Raw genomic sequence first — 25,199 nt, 5'->3', positions numbered from 1 at the left:
GGGATTGAAGATTTCTGCGAATCAACAGAACTTTCCACAGATACAGGCTACGAGAATCACAGACTGATCCTGGATTATAAAATGACTGATTTTGTTTCTTCCTTCAGTTTTGCTATTCAGACTTCCAAATGGAATGAGTCACACAACCAATTATAACTGAACAAGGGTGATTATTTGAAAGTAAAAATGAAACATCTGAAAAGCAGGAAAGAAAATCTCAGAACAGAATGCTTCAGCCCAAAGAGAATTACCAATTACCACACTTGCTTATTACTGTTCTTAATCTGTTGCTCAGTAACAGATCTCACTTAAAGATTCTAGTGGCGGGGCTGGTACTGTGGCATAGCAGATAAAGCTGCCGTCTGGTGCCAGCATCCCATGTGAGCAGCAGTTCGAGTCTCGGCTGCTCTGCTTCCCGTCCAGCTCTCTGCTGTGGCCTGGGAAAGCAGTGGAAGATGGTCCAAGTCCTTCAGCCCCTGCACCCGTGTAGTAGACCTGGAGGAAGCTCCTGGCTCCTGGCTCCTGGCTTTGCATCAGTTTAGCTCCAGCCATTGCAGCCATTTGGGGAGTGAACCAACAGATGGAAGACCTCTCTCTCTCTCTCTCTCTCTCTCTGCCTCTGTAACTCTGCCTTTCAAATAAAAAAACAAATCTTAAAAAAAGATTCTAGTGGCATAACATGAGTTAATAATATTTATATTCATGATCTCCTAGACCAAGTAATTTCAAGATTCAAAATCTGCACAAATAACTTTAGCCTAAAGTTAGCCTTTTACAACACAGAGCTTTTCATATGGACCCAAACCAGAAGCAAATGAATTTGATAATAAACTATTGCTATTTCTCTCAGTTCTGAAAAGAGGCATAATCAGAAACGGTAAAACTTATCCTACAAGCACTGCTGCGAGTTGATTTAAGATTAATCAGTCAGTTATGTGTGCCTTTAATCAGTTAAATGCAGAGAGGGGCATAACTCCATATGGGTGTCTTCCTAATGGTAAAAAGTTATTTGCAACCCTTAGATTTAGAAAAACAAACTATAAGATCTTCGTTTTAAAAATACTCTTGTAGATGCCTATTCAGAATGATTCAGGCATAGAAAAGGAAGACAAAAAAAATCACAAAGGTTAGAAAGATATATTGAAAATGTTGACGGGGTCTGGACTTGGTAGCTGAATGGATGAATTGTTGATTCAAGTCTCCCTATAGATGAATCCTTAGATATTCTATAACTTGGAAGGAGATACTTGGAGTGACTGAAATCGAGCAACAGTATTCAATTGACTCACAAAAGATTTGAGATGATTATTTACATGTTTGAGTTCTTTTGAGGATAATAAGGAATTAAACATTCAGTTTCTAGGTTATTAGACACAGAGCTGAAAATTGCCCTGTTGACATGCAAGACTATCCTTAAGTATACATATTATTTGAATCAGAAATGCAAGCAGATTGTCCCTATAATTAAGATGAAGGAGCTCTAATTGTGCTATCAACCAGCCACTTAAAAGGTTAGTCTTGTTAAAAAGATTTGTGTATAAGAAAATAAGCTCCATCATACTTTCTGTTCCATATAAAAGAGATTACCTTTTGTTTTCTTTAACGTTTTTGAGAATCAAGCATCCTTCTATAGTATATGCTGCAGCCATGTGTAAGTCAGTTATCTAGGAAATTTAACAGCCTAAAGATAATTTTTCAGAAAACAAACTATAGTTTTTGAAAAGAGGACATTTCAATCACCCATAGGCCCTATACTGACTTGGGGACCCCTGCACTATATTTATTTCTCTGTCCCTCAAATATCAGGCTTTTATGAGCTCTTTGGTATTCCCTAGAACATTAAGTACCTGCCTCTAGTTATTTTCTTCCCCAAAGGAATTAGGGGAAGTGAAAAATAATAACAAATGTAAGAAGTTACACAAATTTTTCATTGGCAGTAAGAGTGTTACCATCACTTGGCAAATTGGAGTTGTGAAAAGCAGCCATGAAGATGAGTTGAAGCCAGATGTTCTAGGTTCAGGTCCCAGCTCAACCTTTTGCTAGTAGCCCAATCTTAATTTCTAAGTGTTTCAGATCCATGATCCATGATCCATAATTGACAACAACATTTTCTTTATAGAATTTTAGTAAGAATGAATTGAAATAATTCTTGAATAACATGTAGTATATTTGGAGATGTAGAAAAATGATTAAATATATTAAAATACTGGGGCCGGCGCTGTGGCGTAGCTGGTAAAGCTGCCGCCTGCAGTGCTGGCATCTCATATGGGCGCCGGATCGACTCCTGGCTGCTCCACTTTCGATCCAGCTCTCTGCTCTGGAAAAGCAGTAGAAGACGGCCCAGGTCCTTGGGCCTCTGCACCCACCTAGGAGACCTGGAGGAAGCTCCTGGCTCCTGGCTTTGGATCAGCCCAGCTCTGGCCATTGTGGCCATTTGGGGAGTGAACCAGCGGAAGAAGACCTCTTTCTCTTTTCTCTCTCTCTCCCTCTGCCTCTTTGTAACTCTGACTTTCAAGTAAAATAAATAAATCTTTAAAAAATAATAAACATATTAAAATATGATTATCATTCAGGAACACTGAACAGATGAGATGGGATGGAAAAAATTGCACAACATTTGCAAGGATACACTCTACATTTTTATGATTAAGATCACTGCGAGTTGTGTAGTAAAACTCAAGTCAGAAAATAAACATATATGCCTGCAATTTGACATTTGTGTTAAATGTAAAAAAATCTATATTTTAATTCTGGGTATATATTCTACTTTATATAAGCCATTTAAAGATTTAAAAATACATTTTTAGATGGCTGCATATGCATAATGTATTTTGCATTTTTAAATGTTCACTTAATTAACAATTGACAATGAACTTATTTTCATTGTAAAATATGTCATGTGGATGATTTAAATACATTTACGTATTGATTTTTAAATTTAATTAACTTCACTTGGTTCAACAATACTCTATCTTACCTGTTTACAGTGGAAATTGATACAAGCTTGATGACCAGCTCTGCCAAGTGCAGCAGGACAAAAGTAAACAGTTAGCTTTTTGTTGGAGTGAGGAGGTAAAGTCACCTGTGCAAATTCAGAAAAAAAGCAAAAGAGAAACAAAAATAAACACTTTGGTTTGAGGCAGAATCCTTGAGTGCTGGATCTATGTATGAGTGATGTTTGTGTGATGAAAATGTCATCTTGAACACATTATTTGTTCTCAGTATTCCTGCTTCATGAGTATTGGTGAGAGACTCCATGGTAAACAAGGTTTAGTGATGCTCATCACATGTTTCCTCCCTAACAAGGACTACATGGCATCACTGCATAAAAGAAAGTCATGATTAATGTTTAAAGCTGTGTTAGCACCCCTAATAACAGACATTCATTTTATTTAAGAACCCATAGTTTAATGCCCATTTCATGGTATATGTTAAACCACCAAAGACCTAAGTTGTAGCTGTGGCAATGTTAAACCAAATGAACTGCTTCTACGCCTAGATATAAGACATGCTTCTTGGCTATGCAATGAAATTTTCCTCTTTGTCTAAGAATATGTTCATTCTAGGTATGACTTGGAGTAAGTTGAGTATGTACATTATTATATTGAATTACCTCTTTACAGGTTGTGAAAGAAGTCAATGACTCCATCACAATATAGTAAGGGCTTCAGATTTTTTTTTTAAGATTTACTTATTTATTTGAGAGGTAGAGTTACAAAGAGAGGGAGAGGCCCTGGCTCCTGGGTTTGGATCGGCACAACTCTGGCTGTTGCAGCCATTTGGGGAGTGAATTAGTGGATCAAAGACTTCTCTCTCTCTGCCTCTGCTTCTGCCTCTCTGTAACTCTGACTTTCAAATAAAAAAATACATCTTAAAAAAAAAAAGAATTATAGGATGAATTATAGGTGTCCAAAAGCAAGCCAATTATTGTCTGCTAATACTTTTTGCCAGATAACTCTTTTTTTTTTTTAAACAGGCAGAGTTAGACAGTGAGAGAGAGAGACAGAGAGAAAGGTCTTCCTTCTGTTGGTTCACCCACAAAATGGCCGCTACGGCCGGCGCGCTACACCAATCTGAAGCCAGGAGCCAGGTGCTTCCTCCTGGTCTCTCATGCGGGTACAGGGCCCAAGCACTTGGGCCATCCTCCACTGCCTTCCCAGGCCACAGCAGAGAGCTGGACTGGAAGAGCAACCGGGACAGAATCTGGTGCCCCAACCGGGACTAGAATCCAGGGTGCCAGCACTGCAGGCAGAGGATTAGCCTAGTGAGCCAGCACGCTGGCTGCCAGATAACTCTTGAAGTGACAAACTTGCAGCTTAACAGTTTCATTCAGTCTTTGCAGAATATAGCACTTTGTGCTGAATAAACTCTGATTATGAAATGCAAATGTAAATTTAATTCTATATGGAGAACAGTATTATTTCAGCATTATATATGTGTGATTTATCTATAGCAAATATTGTAATCTCAAACTAGCTTCCTCTTTGTTATTTCAAGTGTTCCAGGCTTATAAGCTAATATATAAGAAAACTTAAAAATAGTTCATGGAAATACACATTATAAAAAAAAAAAAATGGGGCTGGTGCTGTGGCATAGTGGGTAAAGCTGCCACCTGTAGTGCCGGCATCCCATAAGGGGACCAGTTTGAGTCATGGCTGTTCTACTTCCAATTCCACTCTCTGCTCTGGCCTGGGAAAACAGTGGAATATGATCCAGGCCTTTGGGCCCCTGTGCCCACATGGGAGACCTGGGAGACGCTTCTGGTTCCTGGCTTTGGCTCAGCTCTGGCCCTGGCAGCCAGATGGGGAGTGAACCAGCTGAAGGAAGACTTCTCTCTGTCTCTCTGTCTCTGCCTCTGTGTAACTCTACCTTTCAAATAAATAAATAAATAAATAAATCTAAAAAAACACAAAAAGACTATGCATGGATTTCAAAAATTTTTTGAACCAAATTAAAAATATTTTAATTAAAGTTTTGACACACTTTTTAAAGTACTTTTGCATACTTTAGGAGTGTGAGGATATTAGATTTAGCAAAACATAAAGTAAAAATAAGGAAATTGTATTTTATATATTCTTTCAACCTAGAAACTATGAAGAAGTTTATTCTCTCTACAGAGATATACAAGAATATATTATTTCTAGATAGATATCTTTCCCTAACTTTATATATATAATATATATCTTTATATATATTATTTCTAGATATATTTTTCCTTATATATATAAAGAGACAGAGAAAGAAAGATCACCATTTTATCTATGTACCACAGAGAAGGAATAAAGCTGTTTCACTGGAAAGATATTATATATATATGACATATATAACATATTTTATTAACTTGGATTTTAATTTTAGATCTCCTACTACTAATCACAAAGTTTAAATATTGTACCTTTCCTGGCCTCAAATTCCTCTTTTTTTTTTTTTCCTTTTTGACAGGCAGAGTGGACAGTGAGAGAGAGAGACAGAGAGAAAGGTCTTCCTTTTCCATTGGTTCACCCCCCAATGGCCGTTGCAGCCAGCGCACCATGCTGATCTGAAGCCAGGAGCCAGGTGCTTCTCCTGGTCTACCATGCGAGTGCAGGGCCCAGGGACTTGGGCCATCCTCCACTGCACTCCTGGGCCACAGCAGAGAGCTGGCCTGGAAGAGGGGCAACCGGGAAAGAATCCGGCGCCCTGACGGGGACTAGAACCCGGTGTGCCGGCGCTGCTACGTGGAGGATTAGCCTATTGAGCCACGGCACCGGCCCTCAAATTCCTCTTCTATATGCATTTGGATGAAGTGTGTGAAAAAGATTGAAGTAGTGGAGTCCATTAAGTAGTAATTCAATTAAAATTATTTCTACCTAAAACTCACAGAAATTCATTAAAGACTGTATCTCCCATGGTTTCAAGGACAGAATGGTAAACATCCTTGGTAGGAATTTAAACGTAACTACTGGTTTAGTATAATGGGATATATTTAATATGCTTAATATGGGATCATTTTGCAACTTAAAAATATTACATAACAAACAAGTATGATGATAGACAATTTCAATGAGTTTGCACAAAATCCTAGTTCAAGAGGGAAAGATTATCATGAAACAGTTGAGGAAACTTGAATTCAGGTGGATACTAAATAATGTAAGTAAATAATATGATTTTATGAAAAATTTGTTAAGCAATCATTAAATGGCAAATAGTAAAAGTCATTTATTTAAATTTAAATAAATTTATTTAAATACCATGTCTGCTAGCAGACTTCAAGCTGAAAATAATTTATGATAATTATCATCTTAAAGTTTACCAAAAAATATCTGGTTTCATATTCACTATAAATAATTGGTGTGCTATGCTTTGGAAACACAGATGGCCATGATACGTTTAGGATTTTGCTTTGTAACTTGGAAGAAGAAGAAAAGTGATTTGGACCCATCAACTACCTGGGCTTTGCCACACGCCAGGAATGAGAAAATGGGGCAGAGAAAGGAGCAGAAAGGAACACTGCTCTGTTTGGAAGTATACGTGGTGGGAGAGGCTGGAACTCAGGAAGGACTAGAGTAGAACTGGTCTCTTGGAACTTTATAAATATATAAAAGCTGTGGACTCAAAATCATATTAATAGGAAATTATTACAAAAACCAATGGTGGGCCGGCACCGTGGCTCACTAGGCTAATCCTCCACCTAGCGGCGCCGGCACACCAGGTTCTAGTCCTGGTCGGGGCGCCAGATTCTTTCCCGGTTGCCCCTCTTCCAGGCCAGCTCTCTGCTGTGGCCTGGGAAGGCAGTGGAGGATGGCCCAAGTCCTTGAGCCCTGCACCCCATGGGAGACCAGGAGAAGCACCTGGCTCCTGCTTTCGGATCAGCACAGTGCGCCAGCTGTGGCAGCCATTGGAGGGTGAACCAACGGCAAAAGGAAGACCTTTCTCTCTGTTTCTCTCTCTCACTATCCACTCTGCCTGTCAAAAAAAATAAAATAAAATAATGGGGCCACTGCTGCAGCATAGTAGGTAAAGCCACTGCCTGCTGTGCCGGCATCCCATATGGGCACCGGTTCTAGTCCCAGCTGTTCCTCTTCCAGTCCAGCTCTCTGCTATGGCCTGGGAAAGCAGTAGAAGATGGCCCAAGTGCATGGACTCCTGCACCCATGTGGCAGATCAGGAAGAAACTTCTGGCTCCTGGCTTTGGATCAGTTCAGCTCCGGCCATTGTGGCCATTTGGGGAGTGAACCAGCAGATGGAAGACCTCTTTCTCCGTCTCTTCCTCTCACTGTCTGTAACTCTACCTCTCAAGTAAATAAATAAAATATTAAAAAATAAACAACGGCTAAACTGGTCATATATAAAACAGAATTTATCTAGAATTCAGTCATAACAAATATGACTCTAGCATATATATATTCAAAAGTTGTATTAATGTAACATTTTAATGATAAATTAAAATTGAAGGAGAAGTATATAAAAGAGAAAATCTATTTTTAAATTTTAGGAATTTGAAAGTTTATGAATATTTAAAATAATAATGCTCTACCAGTGTCTCCAAATCAGAATTGGAAAATTCTATGGTACAAGGCATTTCACGGCTTTTTGAATGTACTTACTGATGAACTTTCATTAATATCCAGGATAAAATTTCTAGGATTACTGTTTTTTGCATGCAATTCTAAAGTTTCATATGTAGGATTTTCTAAGGGAATGATCTGAGTGACATACCTGGGAAGAAAAAGAAATGTGGTAAGTTGGTGGCACTCATATATTTGTTCAATGATAATTCCATGGAGTTAGTAACCATTATGGGTTGAATTATGTCCTTACAAAAGACATGTTGACACATAATAATTGGATATATTTGTGGGTACAATGTAATTTTTGATTCATGTATACATTGTATAATGATCAAATGTCATTCAGAAGTAAATATTGCAAAGTTATTAAAAATAACAATGCTGTCCACCTATTATCTATGTCAACTAGTCAAAATGTCTAATAATGTTATATAACACTACATACAAAAAGTTAAGCTGAAACTTTAAATCTGAATATCTCCAGTATGTGATATTATTTGTTATCTGGAATACACGTAAGTAGTTAAGATAAATTCACAGTGGCATACGCTGGCACATAATCCAATACAATCTGTAATCCTTAGAAAAAGACCGTATGGGGGCTGGCGCTGTGGCGTAGCAGGTAAAGCTGCAACCTGCAATGCTGGCATCCCATATGGGCACTGGTTTGAGTCCTGGCTGCTCCACTTCTGATCCTGCTCTCTGTTAAGGCCTGGGAAAGTAGTAGATGATGTTCCAAGTTCTTGGGTCCCTGCACCTGCGTGGGAGACCTAGAGGAAGCTCTTGGTCCCTGGCATCAGATAGACAGGCCCAGCTCCAGTTGTTGTGGTCATTTGGGGAGTGAACCAGCAAATAGAAGACATCTGTCTCCCTCTCTCTGTAACTTTGTTTCTCAAATAAATAAAATATTTCAAAAAAAAGAAATAAATAAAAAGAGCATGTGAAGACAAATAAAATAATGGAAGTCCAGACTGGAGTGATGTATCTTCATGTCAAAGATTACTGGTAACCCCCAGATGCTAAAGGAAGCTAAGATGATTTTCCTTTACAGGTTTCAACAAAAGAACAGCCCAGTTTGCAACTTGATTTTGGACTTCTAGCCTCCAGGACCATTAGTCAATACATTTATTTATTTTTAAAGATTCATTTATTTATTTGAAAGGCAGAGTTACAGGGAGAGATGAAGAGACAGAGACAGAGAGAGAGAGAGAGAGAGAGAGACCTTCCATCCACTTCCATCCACTGGTTCACTCCCCAAAGGGCTGCAATGGCCGGGGCTGAACTGGGCCAAAGCCAGGATCCAGGAGCTTCTTCTGGATCTCCAACATGGGTGCAGGGCCCCAAGCACTTGGGCCATTTTATGCTGTTTTCCCAGGCACATTAGCAGTGAGCTGGATCAGAAGTGGAGCAGAATGCAGGCCCCAGTCAAAAAATTTATGTTGTCCTAAGCCACCTAGTTTATAGTATTTGATATGACAACCTTAGGAAACTGATATAATGAAATTTATAAGTTGCAATATAAAAATAATCATGTAAGAAACCAATGACATTGGCTAAATTAAATAATCTTGATTTTCTATTTTATTTTTTAAAGATGTATTTATTTATTTGAAAGTCAGAGTTACACAGAGAGAGGAGAGGCAGAGAGAGAGAGAGAGAGAGAGAGAGAGAGAGAGAGAGAGAGAGGTCTTCCATACAATGGTTCACTCCCCAATTGGCCGCAAAGGCCGGAGCTGTGCCGATGTGAAGCCAGGAGCCCGGAGCTTCTTCTGGGTCTCCTGTGTGGGTGCAGGGGCCCAAGGACTTGGGCCGTCTTCTACTGTTTTCCCAGGCCATAGCAGAGAGCTGGATCAGAGGAGGAGCAGCCGGGACTAGAACTGGCGCCCATATGGGATGCCTGTGCTTCAGGCCAGGGCGTTAACCCGCTGAGCCACAGTGCCAGACCCTCTATTTTATTTTTGAAATGAAATGTCATTCCATATTGGATGTTGAAATGTATTCCAGCTTTAGGAGCAATATTTACCCATTATTTTGTAACTGCTAAATGCAGTCAAAAAAGCTAATATACACTAGGAGAAATAATAAAGTAATAAATTCATGAAGTTTCCATCCATGTCATTAACAAGAGCCAAACTGATGAAGAGGAAATGCCAAGGGAAATATGGCTGCTATTTATGCTTAAAGCAAAGAATAATCAACAAGACTTCATAATTCTCCATCAATCATAATTTCTAATGAGTTTTGACATATAGGATCCAAATTGTCACCTTGCATTATCTGTCTGTAACATTGAAGCATAACATCATAATGTAACAATTTTATTTACGTACAATTTTTCTTGGCTCATTTTTCACTATCTTTGGCTTGTAATTCAAAATAATTAAGATGAACATATTTAGATATCAAATCGGTAATAAAAATAATGGAATCTACACCAGATGTGGATACTAATTTTTGTAATACCATGGTCCTATGATGGAGAAAGTTAGCAATATGTACTGAGTGGAGTTCAGTTCATTAATTCAAATGAGGAAACATTTTCTTGATTATTTTACAAAATATGTGTATATTGTAATTTACTCTAGAATAGAGAAAGCATTATATATTAGTCATATATAATTTTATATAGCAAATTTAACAACTCTGTAAATCATAAATTTGTTGTTTTATTGGGTAGATATGAAAAGAAGTTCAATGAAAATAACCAAAATATCATTAGTTATAATAAATTAAATGCAATAAAATTATCACTGGCTACCTATAACTTTTAGGTATTAACTATGTATGTTTTGCATAAAGCCAGTTTCTTGAGTTTTTGCATAAGTAATACCACAGAAAAATATGAGTAACATATTCTCAGACAAGAAGATCGTGCTTCTATAAGAAAAAAATTGAGAGGTTGGCGCTGTGGTGCAGCAGGTTAAAGCCCAAATTATGGTTTTCTTGCAGCACTGGCATTCCATATGGGCACCAGTTCAAGTCCTGGCTGCTCCACTTCCGATCCAGCTCTTTGCTAATGTGCCTGGGAAGGCAGTGGAGGATGGCCCATGTTCTTGGGTACCTGCACCGACGTGGGAGACCGGAGGAAACTCCTGGCTCCTGGCTTCTGATCAGCTCAGCTCCAGTTGTTGCTGCCAGTTGGGGAGTGAACCAGCAGATGGAAGACCTTCTCTCTCTCTCTCTGCCTCTCCTTCTCTCTCTGTGTAACTCTGACTTTCAAATAAATAAAATAAATCTTAAAAAAAAGAAAAAACTGAAATATTGAGAAGCACCAGCATCCCATATGGGTGCTGGTTTGTGTCCCGGCTGCTCCTCTTTTGATCCAGCTCCCTGCTGATGGCCTGGGAAAGCAGTAGAAGACAGCCCAAGTGTTTGGGCCTTGCATATGTGTGGGGGACCCAAAAGAACTCCTGACTCCTGGCTCCAGCAGTTGTGGCCATTTGGGGAATGAACCAACAGGTGGAAGATCTCTCTCTCTTTGTCTATCCCTTTCTCTGTAACACGTAACACTGCCTGGCAAATAAACAAATAAATCTTTTTTAAAAAATGAATTTCATTGCAAAAGATTAATACCAATTGATGACATTTGAAACAGGGAAAGATACAGCAAGGCAGAAAACTATATACAACCTGTGATTGCCAGTGGACTAAGGAGAAAAAGAAACTAAAGAGGTGGTTGATCCATTGTGCATAGAAAAAAATCAATTAAATCTACTAGACATTTTCTTTAATTGCCAATTTTGTAAATAATGAAAGATGAATATTGTAATTTGTAAATTCATGTGCTAAGTATTACCAATGTGCATATAATTTAGGGCCAGCATTAAATTTATGTATTTAACATGCTACTACTTTCCCTTTTGTTCTCATCCAAGTATTTCTTCATAGACATGATAAATTTTTTCCATCAAAAGTGTTCCAAATTAGTTAATATATAATAGCAAAAATTAATATTACCATCTGGACAATGTAAAACAAAACAAAACAAAAGGTAATTTTAATGTGAACCGAGTAGTAGAACCTTAAAAACCAAAAGGGAATGTGAGAACTGTGCTGTCTGTCCAGCTTCTTGTGAGTCTTAAGCCCTTTCAAAAACAAAGTGACATTTTTAGAAAGTTTATGCAGAATCCAGGTGATGACAAAATATTATGAACCTAAGAAGAATGCTCTTACTCTAAAATGCACAAGGCAAGAGATGCTTCTAATGTGTAAAAGTTCCTGGGGTTACTGAATTAATTTAACTTCATTTTATCAAATATTTGTTAAGTGACTACTATCTATCACCCTGAGACCAATTAAAAACAATTCATAAGTCAAACCATAGATGATAGCAAGGTTGTCTCTCTCTGACTTAGAAGTGCAAATGCCTAGTCCTATTTAGTCCACTCTTTTCTACCTACATTTAATACAAGGCTGGGAACTACTAGATATGTTTCTCCAACCTGGATGTTTCTACTGCACTCTAGGATTTTTATCAAACATCTTATCGTTCACATGTCCTATAGGTACCTCAAATGTGCAGGCCCAAAAGACACCTGTTCTTTGGGTAGTCTTTTCTGTCTCAATTAATGTTAACTACTTTTTTCTAGTTGCTTAGGCTGATAACCTTGGTGTCATCTAGACCCTTCTGTTTTTCTTATATCTCACATATTATGAGGTAGTAAAGTGTATACGTTCTACTTCAAAAATAAACCACTTGGGCACTTCTCATTGTCAACACTCTGGTCCAAGCTGCTATCACTTCGGTTCTGAATTAGTGTAATGACCCTCAGGGGTGGGGAACGTTTTTTTCTGCTGAGTTCATTTGGCTATTTCTAACAACATCCACAGGTCACACAAAGTTATCAACTTAAAATTAGCCTGCTATAGATTTATTGCATTTTGAATCCTTGTTGTGGTTGCTTGGCAAGTACAGACCATCCTGGGCTGGATACTCCCTGCTACTGCTACCTGATCTTTCCTATCATGTTCAGATGTCAATTCCAAATAGATCATGAAATATTTTTATTTTTTTCTAGAAATGGTATAGAAGATCTTAATGACCTTGGAATATGAGAAAGTGGTCAAGACAAAGATATTAATCAAATAAACTACATTAGAATTAAGTATTTATTTACATTTAAAAACCTCACTAAGAAATTGAAGAAAGAACCTACAGTCTTAGAGAAAGTATTTGTAATATATGATTCACAATGATTTGTTCCCCAAATAAATAAAGCTCTTTCAGTTAGTCAACAGAGACAAACCAATAGAGAAATGTTCAAAAGATGTGAACAGAGATTTTAAAAAAGCTATATTAAAATGACATTTAAACATATAATAAAGTACTCAGCCCCATGAGCATGAGGAACATGTAAATTCATGATACAATAAGCTAGTACTTCACAAACACTGGAATGGTTAGAATTATTATAATATCTATGTTCTTGAGAATGTGAAGTAACTACAATTCATAGATGGCTATTGGGAGTATAAATAGGTACGAGCCGTTTATAAGTCTTTATGACTATCTACTAAACTTGAATAAATATTTACTACATTCAACTGATACTGCATTCCCATATACACAGACAATAGCAATCAGCACAACTGGGCAACAGAAGACTTATATTTGTTGTTATGAACAATATTTTCCATTATATATAAAACATAGAAATAATCCAAAAGTTCATCAATAACAAAGAAAAAGCTATACTGCTTTCAGCAATGAAAAACGACACATAGAACAACACGAATGGGTTAGTAAGATTCACCTATGATGTGAAGATTTCTAACATTGTAGCTTCACACTTGAACATGAGCAAACAAACATCTTAGAAAGTTTCTAATAGGAAAGATATCAAAACATACACATAAAAACGAAAACCATGGCCTTTTAAAATGACCATTAGAAGCATAAGGGCTATGAGGGAAAAGTATTAAGGCATGAAATAAGAATGTAATGTTATATTGAAAGAACCTAAACCAGAAAACAATAAATATCTGAAGAACAACAGTAATAGCAAAATGCTCTTGGATTTTGATAGCTGACATGAAAACTCAATAGAAGGTTTGCCTGAATGCAAAATGACAAGTATTATGAGACAAGGTAAAAAAAACTTTTAAAATTAGTTTCAGTTTTTAAATCCAAAATGTAAATGTACAGAGAAGGGAGAAAGTAGATGGATGGCATCATTCTTGAAACTGAACAATAGGGCAACTACAGCTTAAAATAATTAATTATAAATTTGAAAATAACTGGAGAAGAGTTTGACTATTCCCAAAATATAGAAACGATAATATCTGAGGAGCTAGAAATGTTAATTACCCTGCTTTGATCATTACACATTGTTTATTTGTATCAAATTACAACACTGTATCCCATAAAATAAGTATAACTATTATATGTCAATTTTAAATGGAAAGAAATGGCTAGCACTTTTTATTGGAATAATAAAAAGGTGATGATAAACAGGTGGAGGCGAAAATTTTCATGTACCAGTCTTATATTTATTAAAATCTTAATATGTATAGTTTCTGATATTAGTATATTTTAAAATAAGAGCAAATATATAAAACTAGATGTAAGTTTTCATATAACTTGTTGAAGCAGACACTGCTGGTGTTCCATCCAATTCCCCTAGAAGATGTTTCACCAGCTCTCTGCTCCCAACTCCCACCTTCTGCATGCTTGCTGTTCATCTCCTATCTGAGATATTTAGATGATTGTCCTTGGGTCCTGGAGCTTCTTCAATACTACAGATAGCAGATATTCTTCTGAGTTTATGCCTTATCCCTAGGAAACTTATAGTGATTAGCTTGAGAGCTCCAAAGTCCACAGTATGGTGACTTTAGTTAATAATAGTATATGGTATATTTCAAGGTACTAAAAGAGAGGATTTTAAACGGTCTCATCATGAAGAAATAGAAAGTATGTGAAGTGATGGGTGTGCTAATCAGCCTGATTTGAGCATTCCACAATGTATGCATATATCCAAACATCACATTGTGTCCCATAAATATATATATGACTATTATTTGCCAATTAAAATTTTAAAATCAAATAGAAGAGGGATCAGACTGCAAGAATGAAACAAAAACAGCTCCCTTGCTTCAAGGCAGGGCAAACTCTGAGACAAAATTTTTCTGCAGAATCAGGCAGTCAGGGACTCTACCTGCGATCATGCTTGTGCTTAGTCTTCTCCCTTTCCTTAATTGGCCTCCCCATTCGCCTATTGATTTCTCTGGGATTACTTCCTTAATGAATTACTTGTAATTATGTTTAGCTCAAGATTTGGTACTGGTAGAATTCAACACTCTTTCTGGTGTGTTAAGGAAGAGAAATTAACTCAAAGGCACTGACTCACCCATTAGATCATCGACTATATAAGTAGGAACTGTGATTCACTTACCTATATTTACCAGTACCAAATTTAGTTCCAGACATGGAATAGGAACTCAAGCACCTAAATATGGTATGTTGTCTCAAGGGACCACAATATTAATGGAGTGTCCAAGTGCATGTTCACAGCTGCCTGTTGTGTGCCTTCTGCTTTGCCTTCACCAAATTTTTGCCAGGTTTCTCTTTCCTATCAGCCCCTGAACTTGCTAGTCCCCAAAGCCTAAACAAGCACAGATCCTAAAAAAGAAACATGCCCCTCCATTCATAACTTCCTGAGATGACATTGACCACAGTGAGACCCTGTTCCCGTTAGATGGACACCACTGGTAATTTTCTCTTGTTTGTATAGATTTATCCCCAAAGATTATGTTTATATCTGCTTGCCCCTCCTCTAATATGTAAAAGAGAAAAGCTTTTTTCCATTTGATTCTGTGACCCTTACAGATTTCTGAGATGGGAAGCATTCCCCCTATTGCAAAGGTCCCTTTCCCAGTCTTAACAAAAATCCTTTTAAATAAAAGTTTTTCCTTATTAAATTCTGATTGGTTTCTTTTTGACAATTTTTCACAGTGTAGTTTACCTATCAGACCTTCCCTGGAAAATAAAATCAATTGCTGGAAATGTGTATATAATTCTTGTTTTAAAAGATTAAATGCATTTTTAACAAGGCTACTGCAGGTTTACATTTTCTCCTGTATCAAATAATTTTATGTGTTAAACAGAACTTACTTTCCAAGGTCACACTTCACTTCTGGCATTGTGATTGGCGTTGGTAGCTTGATAATAAATTTCAATAAGTACCAGAATTCTTCAGCCATTTCAGGCTGAAAAATCACACTGGTGGAGAGAAATAAACAACATCTTGTTAGTGGTTTTAGTCGATATGATAAAGTTGGCACAAAAATACCAAATTGGCAGAAATAGTTGATTACAAATGCAATATTTAACAACAATTCTGTGATGCATCCAAACTGGGTGCAGACAAGGCTTATGGCTTACATTTTTTAGCTTTAATTTCATCATTTATAAAATGGGAGGAATTAGTCTTACCTCTTAAAATGACTGTGCCATTTTAATGATTAGAGCAGGTGAAAAAATAATCATTTAAAAATTTAATTACAAATGATTGACAATAAAATATAATGCCACACTCAAATAATACCTTTCTTCTTTACAACCTGTACTTGCTGGACAGTACCACACAATATAGTTGGCATAATCTAGTGGGTTCAGTGTAATTTCCTTAGGTCCATTAAGGGCAATACTTGTTAATTTCACATCTATGTGAATATTTCTGTCTTTTGGATTAGTGATAGGTATTTCAATGCAAATGGTCTCCTAGAATTAGAAAAAAATATAATCAGCTTTTAGTATCAACATTGATTCATTGATCTATGGAGGCAAATGTAAAGAAAACTGTTACACTCATATGACCATTTAAATTACCTTTTTTCTTGATCCAATATTGACTATATCTTAAAGCCTTTAATCGCTTCTATATTTTCCTTGATTAGTTTTGGTAAATAATAAGAATTTTTTTCAACAGCAAATTCTACACAGAGATCTATGTAACTAAATGATAGAAAACTATTCACAGAATTAAGTTTAAAATGTATTTGTCACACTGTGAGTTTCATTTTCCAGTGTTTGCTTTAGCAGTAACTCAACAATGGCACTATGCCACAAAGTTTAGTAATTTTCTAGGCAACCTGACATACTTTATAATACTGTTATGATACTTAGCCCCCTAGAAAGTTTCCAAGACTCAAACAAATCAAAATCTAAAGGAAAGATATATGGCAGGATAACATATATTACCAGCCAGATATTCACTAGAAGTTTTGCCTGGGGCTTAAAACACAAAATTGAAATGAATCATTTTGGATTAAGACATTTTCTCTGGTCTACTGTGCAGATATTTTTCAAAGAAAACCAGTGTCCATTCAAGAACATGCTACAGCTTTATCAAAATAAAAATGCTGGGATTTAAACCCCTGAATTTCAAAGTATTTTAACCATAAGCCAGAATGATTCATATTTATCACAGATATGAATGATTCATTTATATCACAGCAGCTGGGGAGCAAGGACTTGAACAAGGCATTTGTGATAACATGGGACTCAGGAATCCCAAACAGCAAATTCATCACTGTGTCAAATGTCTACCATTTATTCCATACTACTTCCTAAAATATAACCCAAGTTTTCATTCACTCATAGTTGGAAACCTGCACAAAAGACATTTAGATCTTGGTCTTAGAATGAATAAGATACTTAAATGTAGAAATGCTTTAGGTCTTGTCATCCAATATAAATTTTGAACACAACAACTTTTTTTAAAAAAATGACTTCAAAGTTACTATTTTCCCGGAGAACTACAACTAACCAAACAGGAGCATGCTCTCATGTTATAAAGTGATTATGACATTCTATGGTTAATTGGAGCTTAATAGTAGGAAATGGGGTTGGCAGCTACAGGGCACTTAGGTCCCAGCTTGCCCTTGGCATTTTGGCCACATACATGGCAAGGGTCAGTAACTGATCACTTCACTCTTAGCCAGTAGGTTTGGATACACCTTCAAAATATTTCACAGGAGCAGACTTCCAGACAGCCAATGAATGCTTTAAACTATCAGCATTGCAATTTCTTCAGAAACTTTGAAATCTGTTTCTGTGGAGTCTCACAAATAGCAATAGACTCAACAGGAATAATGCTTCATTATAGCCAAGAGCTCCAAGTTTCCATTCCCCTCTTCTGCATGAGGGTACACAAAAAGGTTCATAAAGAAATGAAATTAAAAGACAAGTTTATTTTATGCAAAAATTTTGAAATCTATGTGGTTCATAATATGTATTTCTCTGAACTTTTTGTATACTCTTCAGATTTCTAAAATAATAATTTTAACTGTATTGTAAAATTAATCTACAAATGTCTCTGTTTTGAATATTATTTTCATCCAGCTTTAAGTAAAGAAAAAATCTAAATTATACTCTTAAAATATTATATTTTGTTAATAATTTGCATTTTAAGTATCAGCTACCAAAATATTTCCAAAATAACTTAGACAGGCTTAATTTTATCTCAATAATTCCTAGGGCTATAAAATGAGATATTTTAAAAGTATCTCACACAGGGGCTGGGGTTGGGGCATAGCAGGTAAGGCTGCTACCTACAGCGCCAGCATCCCATATGGGCACCAGTTCAAGTCCCGGCTGCTTCTCTTCTGATCCAGCTCTCTGCTATGGCCTGGGAAAGCAGTAGAAGTCGACCTAAGTCCTTGGGCCCCTGAACCTGCATGGGAGATCCAGAAGAAGCTCCAGGCTCCTGGCTTTGGATCTGCCCAGCTCCAGCCATTGCAGCCATTTGGGAGTGAACTAGTGGATGGAAGTCCTTTCTCTCTGTCTCTTCTTCTGTCTGTAACTCTCTCAAATAAATAAATGAATCAATCTTTTAAAAACATATCTGATACATTCAGTAAGTTAAGGAGAAGAAATTTTTGTTACTCATAATTTTATGAAATGATCAAATATATTATATATATATTATTCTTGGAATACATCCCTAATGTCACCCATATAATTTCAGAAATGTATAATCATCTTAAGCAAGTAATATACAAAATAAACACATAAAGAAAGTCATGACTGCTAAAATGTTAATATCTTGCTGTCCAAGGTATTCTGTTATATTACCATTGCATTTTATGATAAATAATTCTTATTCTTTTATTTATTTATTTATTTGACAGGTAGAGTTACAGACAGTGAGAGAGAGAGACAGAGAGAAAGGTCTTCCTTCCGTTGGTTCACACCCCAGATGGCTGCAACGATCCAAAGCCAGGAGCCAGGAGCTCCTCCTGGTCTCCCATGTGGGTGCAGGAGCCCAAACACTTGGGCCATCCTCCACTGCCTTCCTGGGCCACAGCAGAGAGCTGGACTTGAAGAGGAGCAACCGGGACTAGAACCCAGTGCCCATATGGGATGCCGGCACCGCAGGTGAAGGATTAACCAAGTGAGCCACAGTGTCGGCCCCAGTAATTCTTATTCAATCACAATTACAAAACCAATTGAATTTCTGTGACTACTTTATCTATGAAGACTATGAAATATGTGGATAGTTTTTCTCTTGCCAAGGGTATATTCTGCCATTTTCATGAGTACTCTTTAAAGGTAATTTATGGTAAGAATTAAATATAAATCAGTTATGACTGAGCTTTTTGAAACAGAAGCAAAATTGTAGGGGCTGCATATGGAAAATTCTGAGGCTGTCTTTCACCTTCACATGACCATTTTTAAGATCAAAAATAGCATTCCTTTTAAGGTATTAAATATTTTTCTCTTGCTTATATATAAGAACAATGTTAGTCAACATAATGGCTGTTTCAAGAAATTGCTTCTGTTTCTCAAATACCTATGTAAAAGGCCTAAATTATGAACATTCAGTCCTGTGAAATATAAGATTTTAAAACAGGAACATTCACAAGATGCTGGAATGTACAATAATGAAAAAAATCAAATACTCATATAAGCATGAATTACTATTTTAAAATATGGACAAACAGATGTATTGAATTTTATAAATTATGAACCTTATCATAGGAATTTTTCATACGTATATATTAAATCTATGATGTTTTCAACATTAAAATATAATTTATATGTTTATTATCTTCACACAGTGGAAGAAACAATTTGAGAGGTTTAAAAACAAATTATATCAGATCATTCCCCCTTTTTTGTATCCTGTAGAGATTTCTAATTGCATATGGATTAAAATCTCTCATGTTGGCCTTTGAAGCCCTAAAGGAGCTGGCCTTGAGGAAAACCTCTGATCACAGTTCACCACCCACCCAGCTTTTCTGTCCAAACTCCAGCCTCCCAAGTTCCTTTTGCTGGGATACCTGAGCTCCTTCCAGCCAGGGTCAATTTGTCCTGTGGGCTTGTACATTTGCTAGTTTCTCTCTACTTGGGTGCACTGTTGCAGTCTTCATCCACCCTCAATATCTCTCTGGACTACTTTCATTCATAGAGTGATAATCATCTAAATTTATCTCATTCATTTATTGTCATGGTAAATAGGGGAACACTGGATGGAGTAAACTTGGTGGGGTGCTGACATGTCTCCTATTACTGCTCCGGAAACCAGTGAAGGCGTTGTCTTTCTCCAAACCCTGTTGTTATCCTAGGATGGTTCTCAGTGCTAGAAGAGTCTCATTTTCAGATATTTAAAGAAAGTTAAAATGAATTCACCTTTCAACACGTAGCCAATGGAATGCTTTCGCTGACCTTCCCTCTCTGAGGCCCTGTCCTCGCCTTCAGGCCCGTTTAGTATTTTCTCAGACCCCTTGTGGGGAAGAAAGAATGCATGATGTTCTCTTTCCAAGCCCCTGCTCTGACTTCCACTTTTCCTGCCATCCCTGTGCAAATTAGTCTCCTTTAAGTTATAGAATACAGATCGATGAGAGGTAGAAGAAGAAAGACCATTTACTGATTCTGTTTGATCACCAGTTAACTTTACAAGGTTCTTTCTCCTTCTTCTATCTTGTATGACCTCACTTAGATTCTTTCTGCTGGGTTCCTGTCTGTCACCCTACCAGAATGTATCCTGGGCTAGAACCTTTCAAAGTAGCCACAGCCCACCCTCCTTCCATTGACTCAAATCCGCTTTGACCCATGAAGTCTTACCTAATGAGAGCAGAAGTGCATCTTACTATCACTCAAGCCATATTTCTTTCCTTTGTGGTCCATTTCTCTGATAAGAACTCACCAAAATTCAGCAGGTATTAAATTGTTAATTTCCTCTTAAAGAAACCACCCTCATTGTCATTGTGTTCCAGCCATTATGTATATGGACTAGAATTGGGTGATGGGCTGGCTAAAGATTTCTCACCTCCCTTGATATGCCTGAAGTATCATCTCTCCCCTAAAATTCTGTGTTGCCCTTTACAGGATAAAGACATCACTGGGTAGCAGCTGTTCAACCAGAGATTATATTTCCCAGACACTTCTTTCAACTGGACATGGCCATGTCATGGTTCTCCCCAATGATATGTGAGTGGAAGTGATGTGTCATCTCTATGCTAAGGCAATTAGGAATCTGGTGGAAATTCCCTTCTTTCTGTGTTATATTTCTACACCTACATACAGGATTCTTTGAGACCCTATAGGATGAAGGAATCATAAGATAGAAGGTTTCTGTCTCCTTGAATCACAGCATGGAGAATGCCATCCAAAAACTAGGGATACATGCACAAGACTGTTACAATCATCGTACATTTTACTGTATTAAATCATTGCAACTTTAAACTCCAGCTAGAAATACCCTAACTAATATGTTTAGTGACTCTTAGACAAAAGGCATAACAATGACTTTCATAACATGGAAATGGAATTATCTATGGCTCTAAGGTTTGTGACTTTATTTGAAAAACCAGAACAATAGAAAGATTTCCCATGAAATATACCGTCTCACTTACTTTATTTATTTTCTAACTCTACTAGAATGTTAGATCAATGTAAATGGTAGACTTCTTTTATTATTCATCCCTGTTCCTTAGAATTTAGGAGTTTCAGTGAAATAAGAGGCAATAAATATTTGTTAAAGGACAAAATATGCAATTTATATGAGGGTTTACTATTTGTAACATTATCCCTTGGTTGCTGGTTCACAGCTTCACCAAGAGGAAAAATTTAATTCATTGCTTCCACTGAAAACCTCATCACTTCCTGCTTGGTCAGAGTAAATAGAGATTATGTTTTTCCTTGAAAAGTTTAATTGAGTCAATGACAACTCTGTCCGCACTAACAGGAAGCTTTTTTCACCATATCCTCTCAGAAGATGATCACGAGATCATTACAAAAGAATTATTTCTGAGGCACCAAACACACAATAGTGTTAGGCATATTTTTAAAGAAATCTTCTATTTAAATGTTACTCAGTTTGAAAATATTATGAAATCCATAAGCAAACTAAACTAAAAGATATTGTGAAAGCATGATGTAATTCAGAGGAAGTGATAACTTTAACCGGCTCAATAATTTGCCTAAATTGAAAAGTTGGTTTCAGTGGTTCAGGACTCAGTGGAACCAGGAAGGCAGTTGTACATTTGAAATATCATTGCCATTATTGTTCTATTGCCAGATGCAAGACACTGTATATACGCATGTCATGCCTCACATCCTGCCCTTTGTCAACAATTCTTTTGCATCTGACCTGAATCATACAGAATTTAGAGGTGAAACAAGGTGAGTTGCTAATGATGGTTTTGGGGAAATGTGAGTTGAGGATGTATTAATAGATGTCTGGGAGCTGTGAAAAAGCAAGAAGCCACCAGGAGAATATATAGGTTTATTCATTTGTATTTAGATATATCGCATAATCTTGAGGAAGGGACTATAAAAATCTGTGAAAAATAGAAATATATCGAATTGTAAGGCCATATCCCTAGGAAGTGTGTGAGTGTGTGTGTGCGTTATTGAAACGCTTACACTGAATTACCAAGTAAGCACATGGATTTGAATGTTATTTGTCACAAGTTGCAGTGGGGGAATATTTGCTGTTTAGCACATGGCAGATGTCACATTCAGTCCCTTCTTCTGCAGCTTCATTTAGGGAAGAAGGCAGAGGCAGGAGTCATTCATCATGACAGAGTATCCAAAAATTGTTCACCTTTTACTTTGACATGTTGTCTGAACTTTTATTGCAATAATGGTGTTTCAGATTGTTGCAGTGTTGATCTCAACTAACATCTTCCCGACTTGAAGACTTACAAAAGAAGGGATGAGAGATTGTGAACTTCTCTAACCCCATCCTGACCATCCCCATCCCTCAGGTGTATAAAAAAAATTCAGAATAGTTATAAATTCCCTTCTCAAAATGTTCAAGTAAGGGGTTTTAAGAAGCCTCTTTACTCAGTATGTGGCTAACAGAACCATCAATTAGATGGTTTCCACTGAGGTATTGCCATGTTTTCCTCGTCAAGTGTAGCAGGAAACTATTCATACTAACCCAAGTCACCCCTCTACACCTGCCTTCACATCTAATTTCATTTATTTATTTATTTATTTGACAGGTAGAGTTATAGACAGTGAGAAAGACAGAAAGAAAGGTCTTCCTTCCATTGGTTCACTCCCCAAATGGCCGCCACGGCCGGCGCTGCGCCGATCCGAAGCCAGGAGCCAGGTGCTTCTTCCTGGTCTCCCATGTGGGTGCAGGGCCCAAGGACTTGGGTCATCCTCCACTGCCCTCCTGGGCCACAGCAGAGAGCTGGACTGGAAGAGGAGCAACCGGGACTAGAACCGGGCGCCCATATGGGATGCTGGCACCGCAGGCAAAGGATTAACCAAGTGATCCACGTCACTGGCCCCACACCTAATTTCTAATGTTAAAACTTTCTGAGCTCATTGCATGCTCAGCAGAGTCACTACGCTGAATGGAAGGAAAGCTAATCTTTTGTGCTCCAACATCAACTTTTGTTTTCATTTTAAGCTTTCTTCTACATCGATTCAAATGTTCTGAGATAAACCATAGATTTGGAAGGACATTTGCTTCTCCAGTTTTTGTAATCAATACAGAAGAAATTAAGATGTCCTCAGCCAGGGATGATGAAAGAAAGAACACACATACACTTTAACCAAGATTTACACTTCCTTTTCAAAACACATTCTGTCTCAGTTTTTCAGTGCCTTTACCAGTGGCATTAGAGAATCTTTGGGGATGCTCTCTTCAGGTTGTTTGGGGTCAGAATTATTTGATGGGGAGAGTCCCTTGATGTTCAATGACTGGTAAGACTTTTTTATTGCTGTTGTCAGAGCATGGATGGTAAACACCAAATGCCTTCTATCTCTAAACTCGGAGTCCGTATGTCCCTCTAGTTTCCTCTTGACTCTAATAGAACCGCATGGAGAAGGAAGCAGAACACTCTGGCCTGAGGGAGAAGGAGCTGAATAGGATTGAGATTACTGGAAAGTAGTCATGCAAGTCTGACTTCTAAAATTTGCTCTCCAATCTCATTCCCTGCCTTTGGAAGTATAAAGAGCTGAATCTTTGCTTCAGTGTCACTTCAGCTCTACATATTGGTTAACATCACATCTAACCAGAACAAGGAGTGTCCATAAGATTCATTGTGACTACCTAGATATTCTGCAGATATAGGTCAACGTTCTTTCTGTAATGTGGAGTAAAGATGCCATGAAGAGTTTTGTTTTTTCAAAGTCTATTTAGAATCATTGCTGGTCTAAATGTTGCTTGTGAAAGGTTGCACGCCACAGTGATAATCAGGTCACAGAAATACAGTTTTTGTTGAGTGGAATGATGCTACTGTCATCATATTAAACAATTTTTCATTTAGAAGATGATATTTCTGCAAACTATACTGGAGTGCGTTTCAGTATTTTAACCATCCATTTGCTACGCCTCAATGGAGATTTACTTAGAAACGAGGTAAGCAAATAATCAAGTTACAAACAAAAATGTATTTCATATTTTTCCTACTTTTTATTTATTGGAACCAAAGTTCAAGATTCTAATCAATTCTGTGAAGAAATCTATCTGCATGTTTAAAAAGGAAAATTATGTAATTTTGTAATTATCAGACTAAATGTTTGAGTGCTAGTAATAAAAGAATTAAATGCCATTAAAACACTATTAATACCATGTCCTAATGTTTCATTTAAGACAACTCTCAATACTTCACTTCATTAAATAATTTCAGTCATATTTACTAACACTTTAATAATTTAAGTATGAAAATCCTATTCTTAGCCACTACTACTTAAATCCCAAGTCTGCCAATTGCTTCAGATATGTTTTGAAATGAAGGGCCTATTGTACAAACCAGAAAATCAATAATGAACAAGACTAGAGAGTACAATCCTGCTTTTATCATATATATGATTAAAAGCATGCAGGCTAAGGTTAAATTTATTCTAGTCACTCTTGAAACAAAGAGGTGAATTCCAATTAGTATAGTCACCATAGGATGCCATGTAATAGAAATAGATTCTCCAAGAACATTCAAAGTCCATAGTACAGGACTTAAAAATGAATTCGCTATAATTGAATAGTTTATCTCAACATATTCATTGATATGGATGTTCTTAGGGATAGCAATTTAGTGTGCAACAAGAGCTCTAGCTACTTGTACAAGGACTATCTATGAACATGTAATGGCTTCTTACCAGAGCAATACAGTTTATTTCCATAATTTTTAAGGGTGGTCTAGGAGTGCTGTGTATCTCAAGATGATACCAGATTTTTAAACTGCTAA

At 37.0% G+C, this 25,199-nt stretch overlaps 1 protein-coding gene across 1 annotated transcript in view; it reads right to left on the bottom strand.

The window, feature by feature from the left end:
• CFAP47 (cilia and flagella associated protein 47) overlaps positions 1 to 25,199 on the bottom strand; it is a 375,387-nt gene that overhangs the window by 72,608 nt on the left and 277,580 nt on the right. The window contains exons 53-57 of the mRNA XM_089324690.1: positions 25,111 to 25,199; positions 16,094 to 16,269; positions 15,661 to 15,768; positions 7,587 to 7,698; positions 2,978 to 3,082 (exon numbers count right to left, since the gene is read on the bottom strand). The exon at positions 25,111 to 25,199 is cut by the window's right edge and continues 9 nt beyond it. Coding sequence (XP_089180816.1) covers positions 2,978 to 3,082; positions 7,587 to 7,698; positions 15,661 to 15,768; positions 16,094 to 16,269; positions 25,111 to 25,199 — 590 coding nt within the window. The remainder of the gene's footprint in view (positions 1 to 2,977; positions 3,083 to 7,586; positions 7,699 to 15,660; positions 15,769 to 16,093; positions 16,270 to 25,110) is intronic.

This window comes from Oryctolagus cuniculus, chromosome X, assembly GCF_051225735.1.
Source record: "Oryctolagus cuniculus isolate XC-2025 breed Fujian yellow rabbit chromosome X, ASM5122573v1, whole genome shotgun sequence".
NCBI lineage: Eukaryota > Metazoa > Chordata > Mammalia > Lagomorpha > Leporidae > Oryctolagus > Oryctolagus cuniculus.
Note: the sequence above shows the minus strand (reverse complement) of the source record. Positions and strands in the feature narration are given on the sequence as shown.